This window comes from Henckelia pumila, chromosome 1, assembly GCF_033568475.1.
Source record: "Henckelia pumila isolate YLH828 chromosome 1, ASM3356847v2, whole genome shotgun sequence".
Classification (NCBI taxonomy): Eukaryota; Viridiplantae; Streptophyta; class Magnoliopsida; order Lamiales; family Gesneriaceae; genus Henckelia; species Henckelia pumila.
Window position 1 is genome coordinate 179,682,460 of NC_133120.1, and position 15,578 is coordinate 179,698,037.

At 45.6% G+C, this 15,578-nt stretch overlaps 1 protein-coding gene across 1 annotated transcript; it reads left to right on the forward strand.

Moving 5' to 3' along the window:
• Nucleotides 1–330: 330 nt before the first annotated feature.
• On the forward strand, nucleotides 331–2,404 carry LOC140874536 (uncharacterized). Its single transcript, XM_073277834.1, has 3 exons — nucleotides 331–733; nucleotides 1,146–1,702; nucleotides 2,096–2,404. The coding sequence occupies exons 1-3, from the start codon at nucleotides 331–333 to the stop codon at nucleotides 2,402–2,404; spliced, it is 1,269 nt and encodes a 422-aa protein (XP_073133935.1).
• Nucleotides 2,405–15,578: the final 13,174 nt, after the last annotated feature.

Consider the following 15,578-nt stretch of genomic DNA (forward strand, 5'->3'; position numbering starts at 1 on the left):
AGAACCAGGCTGCTCAGCCAAGGAAGTCTCATGAGGAGGATGTAGCAGAGAGATTCAAGAAGAGGGGCCTAAAGAGTTCAGTGGCACTACCGATCCACTTGTTGCTGAGGAGTGGGTCCAGTCTTTGGAGAGCATCTTTGCCATATGGGAGTCACAGATGCTGATAGGGTTCGATGTACTATCTTCATGTTGAAGGAGGATGCATCACTTTGGTGGGAAAGAGCAGTGATAGGGGTGAACTTGGCGACCCTGACTTGGGCGAATTTCAGGACGATGTTCTTTTAGAAGTACTTCACTGCAGAGGCTCGTGGTAGATTGATCCGGGAATTTATGAGTCTCCGTCAGGGAGACAAGTCTGTGGCTGAATATGTGAAGAAGTTCGAGAGAGGATGTCATTTCGCGCCCCTGATTGTGAATGACGAGCAGGAGAGGCTGAGGCACTTTACTGATGGGCTTAGACCGGATATCAAGCACGATGTTTTCATGGAAGATGTGGCGAATTATAGTGCAGCAGTGAAGAGATCTTTGAGGTCCGAGCAAAGGAGGAAGGAGATGCAAGAAGCTTACCAGCAGAAGAGGCAGTTTCAGCAGCCTTTCCGTGGTCAGTCTTCACAGTCGGCGAAGAAGCAATTTACTGGGCCAGCTAAGTGCCCGAATCCTCCCAGAACACAGCAAAGGCAGCAGGGGCAACAGAGGCCACAGGAGAAAGGGGCAGCCGCCCCAAATCCTGGAGGTATTCCCTTATGCAAGACTTGCCAGAAGCCTCATTCGGGGTAGTGCATGTATGGTATGGGAGTCTGCTACAAGTGTAAGCTACCGAGGCACGTTGCGATGAACTGCCCTAATGCAAGAAACATCTCGGGGCGTGTATATGTCATGTAGGTAGAGGAGGCTGACCCAGACACATCTTTGATCACGGGTAATCCTAACTTTTGTATTTGAGATTCTATAGTTTGCATGATTATTTGGATGGCGTGGAAATTTCGTATTTATGTGATATTTTGAGTGAATTGCTCTTGCATGTGTAGTATAAGGGAAATGTCTAGTAATTTGGGTAATAGAGTGATTAAGGGAATTGTTAAGAATTATGGGTTTAATTAATTATTCTTAAGTTGTATGAGCGTTGGGACATTTTCTGAGTGTAGGGAAGATCTTCATTAGAGGTAATGCTACGTATGTGTTGCTAGACTCAGGAGCTACGCATTCATTTATCTCTCAAGAATTTGTTAGAAGGGTAGGCATCATACCTAAGGATGCTGTTACGGGCTATGATGTTACATTGCCATCTGGCAAAATTCTTACTACCTCTAGTGTACTTAATGGTGTTGAGTTGGAGCTTCAGGGGAATCTGATTAGAGCCGATCTAGTGGTCCTACCGATGTCAGGATTTGATCTCATTCTTAGCATGGATTGGTTATCAGTTAATGGAGCTTCGATAGATTTTTGTAGGCGATCAGTTTCAGTGAATCCGTCAGGCGGAGATTCTTTCATATTCTTTGCAGCTCAGAGCAGTGGTGCTTCGCATGTCATATCTTATGTGTGCGCAAAGAAGTTATTGCGCAAGGGTTTCCAGGGCTTCCTTGCAAGTTTAGTAGTTGCAGCGGATGAGCCGTCTTCTAAATCTATTGCAGATGTTGAGATCGTTCGTGAGTTTCCGGATGTATTTCCGGATGATGTAGTAGGAGTTCCACCAGTTAGAGAGGTGGAGTTCAGCATTGAGTTGATGTCGGGTACTGTGCCTATCTCTAAGGCGCCGTATCATCTTGCTTCCACTGAGATAAAAGAGTTGAGGGATCAGATTTAGGAGTTGCTAGAGAAGGGCTTTATTCACCCTAGTGTGTCACCTTGGGGTGCGCCGGTATTATTTGTGAAGAAGAAAGACGATAGTATGAGGCTATGTATTGACTATCGAAAGCTGAACAGAGTCACTGTGAAGAATAATTATCCACTGCCGAGGATAGAGGATTTATTCGATCAGTTTCAGGTAGCTTCAGTGTTTTCTAAGATCTATCTGCGATCGGGTTATTATCAGCTTTGAGTCAGAGAGGAGGATGTGTCCAAGACTGCTTTTTGGACACGTTATGGGCATTATAAGTTTACGGTGATGCCATTTGGCCTGACTAATGCTCCAACGGTTTTCATGGATCTCATGAACCGTGTCTTTAGGCCATATCTTGATCAGTTCGTCATTGTCTTCATCGACGATATTTTGATATATTTAAGGAGCTTGGAGGAGCATAGACAACATTTGCAGATAGCTTTGCAGACTTTGAGAGAGCAGAAGTTGTTTGCAAAATTCAGTAAGTGCGAGTTTTGGCTCGAGCAGGTGGCATTCTTTGGCCACATTGTTTCAAAGAAGTGCATAGCAGTGGATCCATCAAAAGTCGAGGCTGTTCAGAATTAGGGAATTCCGAAGAGTGCTTCTGAGATACGCAGCTTCTTGGGTTTAGCCGGTTATTATCGGAAATTCATCAAGGGTTTCTCTTGTATAGTAGTACCCTTGACATCACTGACCAAGAAGAATGCCAAGTATGTTTGGAGCCAAGAGTGTCAGAGGAGCTTTGATCAGCTTAAGGAGGCACTTACTTCTCCACCAATATTGGCAATGCCAGTGTATCATGAAGAGTTTGCATGGTGTATGCAGATGCGTCTAAGATGGTCTTAGGCGCTGTTATTATGCAAAATGGTAAGGTGATTGCTTATGCGTCGAGACAGTTGAACACTCATGAGCAGAACTATCCGACGCATGACTTAGAGCTTGCAGCTATTGTGTTTGCGCTCAGGATATGGAGACATTACTTGTACGATGAGAAGTGCCAGATTTTCACTGACAACAAGAGTCTCAAGTACTTCTTCACCCAGAAGGAGTTGAATATGAGACAACGCCTGTAGTAGCCCGTGCCCTAATTGAGTAATTAAAGGATTAATGCTAATTAATTGAATTAGGCATCGGACGGATCGGAAGCTCCGAAGGCACGATCGGAAGCTCCGAACAGGATCGGAAGCTCCGATGAGCGATCGGAGGCACCGGTGTTATTACGTCAGGCATGACGTGTGGTTGGATCGGAAGCTCCGATCAGGACCGGAAGCTCCGATCACCCCTATCCGGAGTCATCAAGTGATATTTTGACACGTGGCAGATCAGGATCTTCGGAAGCTCCGATGGCAGGATCGGACGTTCCGATCGAGGTTCGGACGTTCCGATCAAGGATCGGAAGTTCCGATCAAGGATCGGAAGTTCCGATCGTTGTCTATAAATAGAAGGCCGAGACTTCACTTTCATTTGCCAATTCCGAGTTCTCCTTTCCTTTCTAGTCCTTTTGGAGCTGTTCTAGTCTTCTTAGGCTTGGTCCGGAGGTCGGAGAGGCGTTCGGTAGTCGTAGCGGAGTTGTGCCCAAGTTCTGGAGGCATCGACATCAAAGGGCTAACGACGGACGAAGGTATAGCTTTTGCTTCCTATAAATATTTAGGAGTATGCAATAGCTTAGTTAAGGCTTTTAGAGCACTTTAATGATAGTAGTATCATTTGGCAGTGTAGAGCAGACTATAGGCATGGACCTAGAGTTGGTAGAGCTTGCACTGTATTGAGGTACGAAAGTACTGTTCGAGATATCCTGACTGAGTATGCATGTATTATATGACTGCATGATTTATATGCCATGATATTATGCTGCATTCATTTGCATCTTGCTGTATCTCCTTCGAGATGTCTGTAGTAGGGTTGTACCCTATCCTGTTAGTGGATGGACTTCCATCGATTTGGGTCCGGCGTATCCACAGTTATCTCGGTATGGGAGCCACCTCCTGAAGCGACGGCACAGCGTGCTACATACCAGGGCCCGATCTGTCTCTGTTATCTGATCCTTGACCTCGAGTCTATAAGGAGTTCACTTTGCATGCATGTATACTCATACTCTCGCACTGAGCGTTTTATGCTCACGTCTCGTACTCTGTATTTTCTGGACACCCTATTCCATGGGGCAGGTTTGCGATTGGACGAGGAGGGTGGATCCAGGAGGGGCTAGTCAGTGGTTGGCCAGCTGGAGCTTCGCTTAGGTTTTATTACTGTTGTTTTGAGTTTATACAGCTATTCGATTTGGTTGTATATTATTGGATAATTACAGATTCCTTTACTTGGGATTGTATAATGTTATTGGTTTCCGCAGTTTTATTCTGATATCTGTTTTATTAAGTTAATTGCATGCATAAGTTCTGTTTAGTAGGTGATCCGGGTAAGGGTCACTACATTTATGGTATCAGAGCATGCAAAAGATTTCTTGGGATTTAGTCTCATCTTGAGGTATTTTTGTAGATGTCAAATCGTGACGACCAGAGTTCTCATGGCAGTGTTGGTGGGCGTTGGGGTGATGCCGACCAGGAGCCTCGTCGAGAACGGCGTCATCGTCACCATGACGACGAGCGTTTCACTGTGCGTCGATTCTTAGCTATGGGTCCCAAGCCCTTAGTTGGAGGTGAGTCTCTGGAGGATGCGGAGAACTGGTTAGACCGCATGGAGACGACTTTTCAGACTTTCCAATGCACCGATGAGCAGAAGATGGAGACCCTTGGCTATCTTCTGGATGGGCGTGTGCGCAGGTGGTGGAGGTTTACTTCTACACCTTTTGTTGCGGCGAGAGGAGTGGCCACCTGGGCCGAGTTCCGCACAGCTTTCCAAAAGCGGTATTTTCCTCCTGCACTCCGTCAGTCGAAGGTAGGAGAGCTACTGAGTCTGCGACAGGGAACTATGTCTATCGATGAGTATCAGCAGAGGTTATTTGATCTGCTATCCTATTGCCCCGAGATTGCTGATAGCTCAGAGATGTAGTATAATCTGTTCCTTCAGGGCCTTAACCCTGAGATCCATGACCGTGTGGCGGTTGGTGACGACATGTCCTACGAGGGTTTGGTGAGCCGTTGTCACCAGGCGGAGGACAGCATTCGGCGGAACAGGTCTTTCTCTCAGTCGAGACCTGCTAGTTCTTTGGGTCCCCGTGCCCAAACTTTCAAGAAGTCTGGATTAGGGGTGGAATCGGGTCGGGACCCGTCCCGTAACCCCCTTACCCGATTCCCGTCCCGATAGGAATTGAGATATTTTTTTTCTCCCGATCCCGCACCCGAGAAGTATCGGGACCCGAATGTTCGGGATCCCGAACATTCGGGATCCCGTCGGGTCGGGAGAGGGTAATCCCGAATAATATTTTTTTAAAAAAAAAAATTCTATGAAAATATTTTTTTTGAAAAAAATTTATGAAAAAAATCAAAAAATATCTTAATACATTACAAATAAATTAAAATTTCTTTATATATAACCATTAAAAAACTAAAACATTTTTTTAGTACATTACAAATAAACTAAAACAACTACTTTATTAATAAAAAAAAATATAATTATTCATAATAATAAAAAAAATAGAATAAAAATTTATAACTCAATGTTAATATTAAAAAAGATAAATATAAAAAAAAATTATATGGTATATAATTATAAAACATTAATATTAAAACATAAAATTTTAAAAAAAATTATTTTTTTAATTAAAAAATATTATTAAAAAATATTATTTTTATATTCGGGTCGGGTCGGGAATCCCGTCGGGAAGGGTTGCCTATCCCGATCCCGATCCCGACATTGATCGGGTCGGGAAAAATCCCGACCATTCGGGTCGGGAAAAGTTCGGGACGGAAAAAATTCGGGACGGGAACGAGTTGGGAATCGGGACGGGTCGGGATTTGTGTAAAATTTGCCACCCCTAGTCTGGATCTTCTTCTTCCTCTGGTTCTGGAGGTATTGTCCGTTTCGGTAAGAAGGACAAGTGTGATCACTGTGGGAAGAACCATCCATCCGACAAGTGCCGCAGAGTTTCTGGAGCTTGTTTCCGTTGTGGAGAGACTGGTCATATCCGGAGGGATTGTCCACAGTCTGGGGGAGGCGGTTCTGGTTCTGGTACAGGATCGGGTTCTCAGGCTACCGTACAGCAGAGGTCGCAGGGACAGTCTGCTGGGAGTTCTCATTTGAGGCCACGAGCTTCTGGCCAGGTGTTTGCCCTGAGACATGATCAGGTTGTGGAGGAGAATGAGAAAGTCATCGCAGGTACATTTATGCTTTATGGTATACCTGCTCTTGTACTTATTGACACTGGTGCATCTCATTCCTTCATTTCTGCACGTTTTGTTAAGAGGCATAAGTTACCATGCATTGCACTAGACGTAGTGATGTCTGTTTCTACTCCGACGGGCCAATCTGCTTTGGCTAAGCGTCTAGTGATGGGTTGCCCTTTAGAGTTCGAAGGGAACGTTCTGTTGGCGAATCTCATGGTCCTGGCGATGGACGACTTTGATTGCATTCTGGGAATAGATGTGCTGACTACCTATCGAGCTTCAGTGGACTGCTATCAGAGATTAGTACGCTTTCATCCGGAAGGGAGTGAGAGTTGGTTTTTCTATGGTGAGGGAGCGCGACCCCCGATGCCTTTGGTATCAGCTTTGAGAGCCTGTCGAGCTCTAGAGTCTGGCGGGGAAGGCTACCTTATCTATGCAGTTGATTTGTCCGCTGAGAGTATTGGGATAGAGAGCATTCCTGTTGTGGATGAATTTCCAGATGTGTTTCCTGATGAGATTCCGGGTTTTCCTCCTGCTAGGGAAGTCGAGTTTGGCATAGAGTTGATGCCGGGTACTTCGCCTATTTTTAGAGCACCGTATCGTCTGGCACCGTCAGAGATGCGTGAGTTGAAGAATCAGCTACAGGATCTTTTGGACAAGGGGTACATTCGTCCTAGTGTATCTCCTTGGGGAGCTCCTGTTCTCTTCGTGAAGAAGAAGGATGGGTCGATGCGGCTGTGCATTGACTATCGGCAGCTGAATCGAGTGACTGTGAAGAACAAGTATCCGTTGCCTCGCATTGATGACTTGTTTGACCAGCTGCAGGGCACATCAATTTACTCCAAGATTGACTTGAGATCTGGGTATCATCAGTTGAGAGTCCGTGATCAGGACGTAGCCAAGACTGCATTCCGTACTCGCTATGGGCATTACGAGTTCCTAGTGATGCCATTTGGTTTGACTAATGCGCCGGCTATATTCATGGATCTGATGAACCGTGTCTTCAGGGAGTATTTGGACCAGTTTGTCGTGGTCTTCATTGACGACATCCTGGTTTATTCGCGTAATACGGAAGAGCATGTTTCTCACTTGCGGTTGGTACTACAGACTCTTCGAGATGAGCAGTTGTATGCCAAGCTGAGCAAGTGTGAGTTCTGGATGGATAGAGTGGTCTTTCTTGGCCATATCATATCCAGGGAGGGGATTTCTGTTGATCCAAGCAAGATTGAAGCGGTACTTAATTGGTCGCGTCCGACGACGGTTGCTGAGATCCGTAGTTTTCTGGGTCTAGCAGGGTATTATCGTCGCTTCATTCTGAATTTCTCTCAGTTAGCTCGACCGTTGACGCAGCTTACCCGCAAGGGTGTGGATTTCGAGTGGTCCTCCGAGTGTGAGGAGAATTTCCGTGAGCTTCGACGGCGGTTGACTTCTGCGCCGGTGTTAGCATTACCGTCAGGATCTGGAGGGTATGTAGTTTACACGGATGCTTCTCTTCAGGGGTTAGGTTGTGTCCTGACTCAGAATGGGCATGTGATCGCATACGCTTCTAGACAGCTGAAGCTTCACGAGGACAACTACCCAGTCCATGATTTGGAATTGGCAGCCATTGTGTTCGCTTTGAAGATCTGGCGTCATTATCTGTATGGCGAGAAATTTGAGATCTTCACCGACCATAAGAGTCTCAAGTATTTGTTCACTCAGGCAGAATTGAACATGAGGCAGAGACGTTGGATGGATTTGCTTAAGGACTATGATTGCGAGATTAAGTACCATCCGGGAGCTGCTAATCTCACCGCTGATGCTTTGAGTCGCAAGGTGCGACTATCTGCACTTCAGACTTGTTCGATGTCTAGTGGGATCAGTGACTGTTGTACTTCAGGTTTTACCTTCAAGCATAAGAAAGGTATGCAGAGTATCCAGATGTTTGCGATATTATCTGAGCCAGCCTTGTATTCGCGGATCCGAGATGCTCAGATGTCTGATTCAAAGACCCAGCGTTTAGCTCATCTAGCTAACGAGGGTAGCTCGTCTGGATTTCATTATCAGTCAGATGGTTTTCTGTGTTTGTCTGGTAGGCTTGTGATTCCACAGGATGAAGAGTTGCGAGAGGAGATTTTATCTCAGGCACATCGCACTAAGTTGAGTATTCATCCTGGGAGCAACAAGATGTACAAGGATCTACGTACTCGTTTCTGGTGGAAGGGAATGAAACGCAGTGTTTATCAGTTTGTTTCGAGATGTTTGGTGTGTCAACAAGTCAAGGCAGAGCACCGACGACCTGGAGGATTGCTTCACAGTCTGCCTATTCCTGAATGGAAATGGGAGTTTATCACTATGGACTTTGTGACCCATTTGCCGGTATCCCCGAGGAACTGTGATGCTATCTGGGTTGTGGTGGACCGACTCACCAAGTCAGCGCATTTCATTGCCTATAGCCGAGAGTACTCTGTGGATCGCATGGCTCGGTTGTACATTCAGGAGATCGTTCGACTTCATGGAGTGCCTGTGAGCATTGTCAGCGATCGGGACCCCAGGTTTACTTCTAGGTTCTGGGGGAGTGTTCAGCGTGCGATGGGTACTACTCTCAGTTTGAGTACAGCCTATCATCCGGAGACTGATGGTCAGTCAGAGCGCACTATCCGTACGTTAGAGGATATGCTTAGAGCGTGCGTCATGGATTTTGGTTCAGCCTGGCAGGATCATTTGCCGTTGATCGAGTTCGCTTACAACAACAGCTATCACACTAGTATTGGGATGGCACCTTTTGAGGCGTTGTATGGGCGACGTTGTCGTACTCCACTCTTCTGGGAAGAAGTGGGGGAGAGACAGGCTGAAGGACCGGATTTTATCCAGCAGGCGATAGACATTGTTGATCAGATCAAGAAACGGATTAAGACTGCGCAGGATCGTCAGGCCAGTTATGCTAATATTAAGCGTAGGCCTTTGCAGTTCGAGGTCGGGGAGAAAGTGTTTCTGAGAGTGTCACCTTTCCGCAAGATTCTTAGATTTGGCCTTAAGGGCAAGTTATCTCCCAGATTTATCGGTCCTTTTGAGATCTTAGAGAGCATTGGCGATTTGGCTTATCGACTAGGATTGCCACCGCATCTATCTAGCATTCACGACGTGTTCCACGTATCTCTGTTGCGACGGTATGTGGCGGATGAATCTCATATTCTGCAGCGGTCTGAGGTTCAGGTAGACAAGGATTTGACTTATGTTGAGAAACCTCTTCGTATCCTGGATTATAAGGATAAGGTTTTACGGAACAAAGTCATTCCTTTGGTTTTAATTCAGTGGCAGCGCCGAGGCACTGAGGAAGCTACTTGGGAGCTTGAGGACAGGATGCGTGAAGACCATCCTGAACTGTTTTGATTTCGTTATTGAGTTGTATTCAGTTATGAACGTTTGATTTGAATAAAGAATGTTTCTGATTTCTGTATTTGCATTCGGTACTTAAGATCTGATTTCGAGGACGAAATATCTTAAGTGGGGGAGAATGTAGTAGCCCGTGCCCTAATTGAGTAATTAAAGGATTAATGCTAATTAATTGAATTAGGCATCGGACGGATCGAAAGCTCCGAAGGCACGATCGGAAGCTCCGAACAGGATCGGAAGCTCCGATGAGAGATCGGAGGCACCGGTGTTATTACGTCAGGCATGACGTGTGGTTGGATCGGAAGCTCCGATCAGGACCGGAAGCTCCGATCACCCCTATCCGGAGTCATCAAGTGATATTTTGACACGTGGCAGATCAGGATCTTCAGAAGCTCCGATGGCAGGATCGGACGTTCCGATCGAGGTTCGGACGTTCCGATCAAGGATCGGAAGTTCCGATCGTTGTCTATAAATAGAAGGCCGAGACTTCACTTTCATTTTCCAATTCCGAGTTCTCCTTTCCTTTCTAGTCCTTTTGGAGCTGTTCTAGTCTTCTTAGGCTTGGTCCGGAGGTCGGAGAGGCGTTCGGTAGTCGTAGCGGAGTTGTGCCCAAGTTCTGGAGGCATCGACATCAAAGGGCTAACGACGGACGAAGGTATAGCTTTTGCTTCCTATAAATATTTAGGAGTATGCAATAGCTTAGTTAAGGCTTTTAGAGCACTTTAATGATAGTAGTATCATTTGGCAGTGTAGAGCAGACTATAGGCGTGGACCTAGAGTTGGTAGAGCTTGCACTGTATTCAGGTACGAAAGTACTGTTCGAGATATCCTGACTGAGTATGCATGTATTATATGACTGCATGATTTATATGCCATGATATTATGCTGCATTCATTTGCATCTTGCTGTATCTCCTTCGAGATGTCTGTAGTAGGGTTGTACCCTATCCTGTTAGTGGATGGACTTCCATCGATTTGGGTCCGGCGTATCCACAGTTATCTCGGTATGGGAGCCACCTCCTGAAGCGACGGCACAGCGTGCTACATACCAGGGCCCGGTCTATCTCTGTTATCTGATCCTTGACCTCGAGTCTATAGGGAGTTCACTTTGCATGCATGTATACTCATACTCTCGCACTGAGCGTTTTATGCTCACGTCTCGTACTCTGTATTTTCTGGACACCCTATTCCATGGGGCAGGTTTGCGATTGGACGAGGAGGGTGGATCCAGGAGGGGCTAGTCAGTGGTTGGCCAGCTGGAGCTTCGCTTAGGTTTTATTACTGTTGTTTTGGGTTTATACAGCTATTCGATTTGGTTGTATATTATTGGATAATTACAGATTCCTTTACTTGGGATTGTATAATATTATTGGTTTCCGCAGTTTTATTCTGATATCTGTTTTATTAAGTTAATTGCATGCATAAGTTCTGTTTAGTAGGTGATCCGGGTAAGGGTCACTACAACGCCGATGGTTAGAGTTAGTTAAGGATTACGACTGTGACATTAGCTACCACTCGGGTAAAGCTAATTTAGTGGCCGATGCTTTGAGTCAGAAGACTTCAGTGTTGTAGTGACCCTTACCGAGATCACCTACTAAACAGAACTTAGGCATGCAATTAACTTAATCAAACAGTAAACCATAATTAAGCTGCGGAAACAATAAACATTATACAATCACAAGGAAAGGAATATGTAAATACCCAAATAGTTATAGAACCAAATCGGACGCTGTAACAACCCAATACAAACAAGAATAAAACCCTAAGCGAAGCTCCAGCTGGCCAACCACTGCCTAGCCCCTCTTGGATCAACCCACCTCATCCAATCGCAAACCTGCCACATGGAATAGGGTGTCCAGAAACACAGAGCATAAAACGCTCATCACGAGAGTATGAGTATACATGAATGCAAGTGTGCCGCCTACTGACTAGAGGTCAAGAATCAGATAACAAAGACAGACCGGGCCCTGGTATGTAGCACGTTGTGCCGTCGCTTCAGGAGGTGGCTCACATACCGAAATACCAGTGGATACGCCGGACCCAATTCGATGGAAGTCCATCCACTAACAGGATAGGGTAAAACCCTACTAACAGACATCTCAAAAGAAATAGCTCAAGATGCAAATGTATGCAACATAAAATCATGTCATATAAATCATGCAGTCACATAATACATGTATACTCAGTCAGGATATCTCGAATAGTACTTTTGTACCTCAAATACAAGGCAAGCTCTAAGTACACGCTTATAATCCGCTCTACAAAGCCAAATGATACTAATATCATTATAGTGCTCTAAAAGCCTTAACTAAACTATTGCATTCTCCTAAATATTTTTAGGAAGAAAAAACTATACCTGCGTCCGTCGTCAGCCCGTTGCTGTCGCTTGCCTCAAAACTAGGTCACAGCTCCGCTATGACGCCTGGATTGCTATGCCACTTCCGGATTCCCAATGGGACACCTAGAATGTCCTAGATCTAGGCTGAAAGACCAAGGAATCGAGAGAAGAGAGGTGATTGGTGCATCTGAAAATGAATCTCGGCTCCTTTATATTTAGACGGAGTTCGGGCCATCCAAACTGGTTTTGGAGCCTCTGAACACGTTCGGACCGTCCGAACTCGACTTCGGGGCATCCGAAGTCCCATCAATGCATCAGCAATGACGTCATCTTGCTGACGTAAGCAATGACGTAATTAAGAAATCCGATCGGGCCGTCCGAACCGGCCTTCGGAGCGTCCAAACACGCTCGAAGCCTTCAATCCTGGCTTCGGATCGTCGGATCCCGTTCAGAGCGTCCGAACTCAAGGTTTCTAATTGCAATTATTTCCTTAATCTCTTTAATTGGTTACGGGCTACTACATTATCCCCCACTTAAGATATTTTGTCCTCAAAATTTCTTAAGTACTGAAAACGAAACAATCATGCAGAAACATCTTCTATTTAAAAGCAAAATTTACAGAGTTAATAACTGAATACAACTCGAAAATGAAATCAAAATAACTCAGGATGTTCTGCACGCATCCTGTTTTCAAGCTCCCAAGTGTCTTCTTCAATGCCTTGACACTGCCACTGAACTAAAACCAGAGGAATGACTTTATTCCGCAAGACCTTATCCTTATGATCCAGGATACGAATAGGTCTTTCAACATAGGTCAAATCCTTATCCACTTGAACTTCAGACGGCTGTAGAATATGAGACTGATCCGCCACATACCGTCGCAACAGAGATACGTGGAACACGTCGTGAATATTGTACATATACGATGGCAAGGCTAGCCGATACGCCAAATCGCCAATGCTCTCCAAGATTTCAAACGAACCGATAAACCTGGGAGACAACTTGCCCTTGAGGCCAAATCTGAGAATCCTATGGAAAGGTGAAACTCTCAGAAACACTTTCTCCCCAACATCAAACTGCAAAGGTCTACGCTTAGTATTAGCATAGCTGGCATGACGATCCTGTGCAGTCTTAATCCATTTCTTGATCTGATCAACAACATCTGCTGCCTGCTGGACTAACTCCGGTCCCTCAGCCTGTCTCTCCCCCAATTCTTTCCAGAAGAGTGGAGTACGACAACGTCGCCCGTACAACGACTCAAAAGGTTCCATCCCAATGCTAGTATGATAGCTGTTGTTGTACGCGAACTCAATCAATGACAAATGATCCTGCCAGGCAGAACCAAAATCCATAGTGCAAGCTCGAAGCATATCGTCCAAAGTACGGATAGTACGCTCTGACTGTCCATCTGTCTCCGGATTATAGGCAGTACTCAAACTGAGAGTAGTGCCCATCGCAAGCTGAACACTCCCCCTAGAACCTAGAAGTAAACCTGGGATCTCGATCGCTGACAATGCTCACAGGCACTCCATGAAGTCGAACGATCTCCTGAACGTACAACCGCGCCATACGATCCATAGAGTACTCTCGGCTATAGGTAATGAAATACGCTGACTTGGTGAGTCGGTACACCACAACCCAGATAACATCACAATTCCTCGAGGATGCCGGCAAACGAGTCACAAAATACATCGTGATAAGCTCCCATTTCCACTCAGGAATAGGTAGACTGTGAAGCAAACCTTCAGGTCGTTGGTGCTCTGCCTTGACCTGTTGACAAACCAAGCATTTTGAAACATACTGATACATGATGCGTTTCATCCCCTTCCACCAAAACCGAGTACGTAGATCCTTGTACATCTTGTTGCTCCCCGGATGAATACTCAACTTAGTACGATGTGCCTGAAACAAAATCTCCTCTCGCAACTCCTCATCCTCCGGAATCACAAGCCTACCAAACAAACACAGAAAACCATCTGTCTGATAGTGAAATCCAGACGTGCTACCCTCGTTAGCTAGATGAGCCAAACGCTGGGTCTTCGAATCAGACATCTGAGCATCTCGAATCCGCGAATACAAAGCTGGCTCATATAGTATCGCAAACATCTGGATACTATGCGTACCTTTCTTATGCTTGAAGGTATAACCTGAAGAACAACAATCTCCAATCGCACTAGACATCGAACATGTCTGAAGTGCGGATAGTCGCACCTTGCAACTCAAGGCATTAGCAGTGAGATTAGCAGCTCCCGGATGGTACTTAATCTCGCAATCATAGTCCTTAAGCAAGTCCATCCAATGCCTCTGCCTCATGTTCAACTCAGCCTGAGTGAACAAGTACTTGAGACTCTTGTGGTCGGTGAAGATCTCAAATCTCTCGCCATACAGATAATGACGCTAGATCTTCAAAGCGAACACAATGGCTGCCAATTCCAAATCATGAACTGGATAATAGTGTTCGTGCAACTTCAACTGTCTAGAAGCGTATGCGATCACATGCCCATTCTGAGTCAGAACACAACCTAACCCCTGAAGAGAAGCATCCGTGTACACCACATACCCTCCAGATCCTGACGTTAATGCCAATACTGGCGCAGAAGTCAACCGCCGTCGAAGCTCACAAAAATTCTCTTCGCACTCGAAGGACCACTCAAAATCAACACCCTTGCGGGTAAGTTGCGTCAACGGTCGGGCTAGCTGAGAGAAGTTCAAAATGAAGCGACGTAATATCCTGCTAGACCCAGAAAGCTACGGATCTCAGCAACCGTCGTCGGACGCGACCAATTAAGCACAGCTTTAATCTTGCTCGGATCGACAAAAATCTCCTCCCTGGATATAATATGGCCAAAAAAGACCACTCGATCCATCCAAAACTCACTCTTGGTCAGTTTGGCGTACAACTGCTCATCCCGAAGAGTCTGCAGTACCAACCACAACTGAGAAACATGCTCATCCGCATTACGCGAATACACCAAAATGTCGTCAATGAAAACCACGACAATCTTGTCCAAATACTCCCTGAAGACACGGTTCATCAGATCCATAAATATAGCCGGCGCATTAGTAAATCCAAATGGCATCACTAGAAACTCGTAATGCCCATAGGGAGTACGAAATGCAGTCTTGGCAATGTCCTGATCTCGGACTCTCATCTGATGATACCCAGATCTCAAGTCAATCTTGGAGTAAACTGAAGTACCCTGCAACTGATCAAACAAGTCATCTATACGAGGCAAAGGATACTTGTTCTTCACAGTAACCCGATTCAGCTGCCGATAGTCAATGCATAGCCGCATAGACCCATCCTTTTTCTTCACAAAAAGAACAGGATCTCCCCAAGGAGATACACTAGGACTAATGTACCCCTTGTCCAAAAGATCCTGTAATTGATTCTTTAACTCTCGCATCACTAACGGAGCCAGACGATACGGTGCCCGAGAAATAGGAGAAGTACCTGACATCAACTCTATGCCAAACTCGACTTCCCTAGAAAGAGGAAAGCTCGGAATCTCATCTGGAAATACATCTGGGAATTCATCCACAACAGGAATACTCTCTATCCCAATGCTCTCAGTGAACAAATCAACTGCATAGATGAGGTAACCTTCCCCGCCATACTTTAGAGCTCGATAGGCTCTCAAATCTTATACCAATGGCATCGGGGGTCGCACTCCCTCACCATAGAAAAACCAGCTATCACACACATCCGGATGAAACCATACTAATCTCTGATAGCAGTCCACTGAAGCTCGATAGGTAATAAGCAT

What these genes read in the sequence shown, in the direction of transcription:
- LOC140874536 (XM_073277834.1), top strand. Translation starts at nt 331, where the DNA reads ATGAGTCTCCGTCAGGGAGACAAGTCTGTGGCTGAATATGTGAAGAAG. An exon ending in AGCCGCCCCAAATCCTGGAG is followed by an intron (nt 734 to 1,145) that starts GTATTCCCTTAT and finishes TTCTGAGTGTAG; the next exon opens with GGAAGATCTTCATTAGAGGT. An exon ending in GAGTTCCACCAGTTAGAGAG is followed by an intron (nt 1,703 to 2,095) that starts GTGGAGTTCAGC and finishes GGGCATTATAAG; the next exon opens with TTTACGGTGATGCCATTTGG.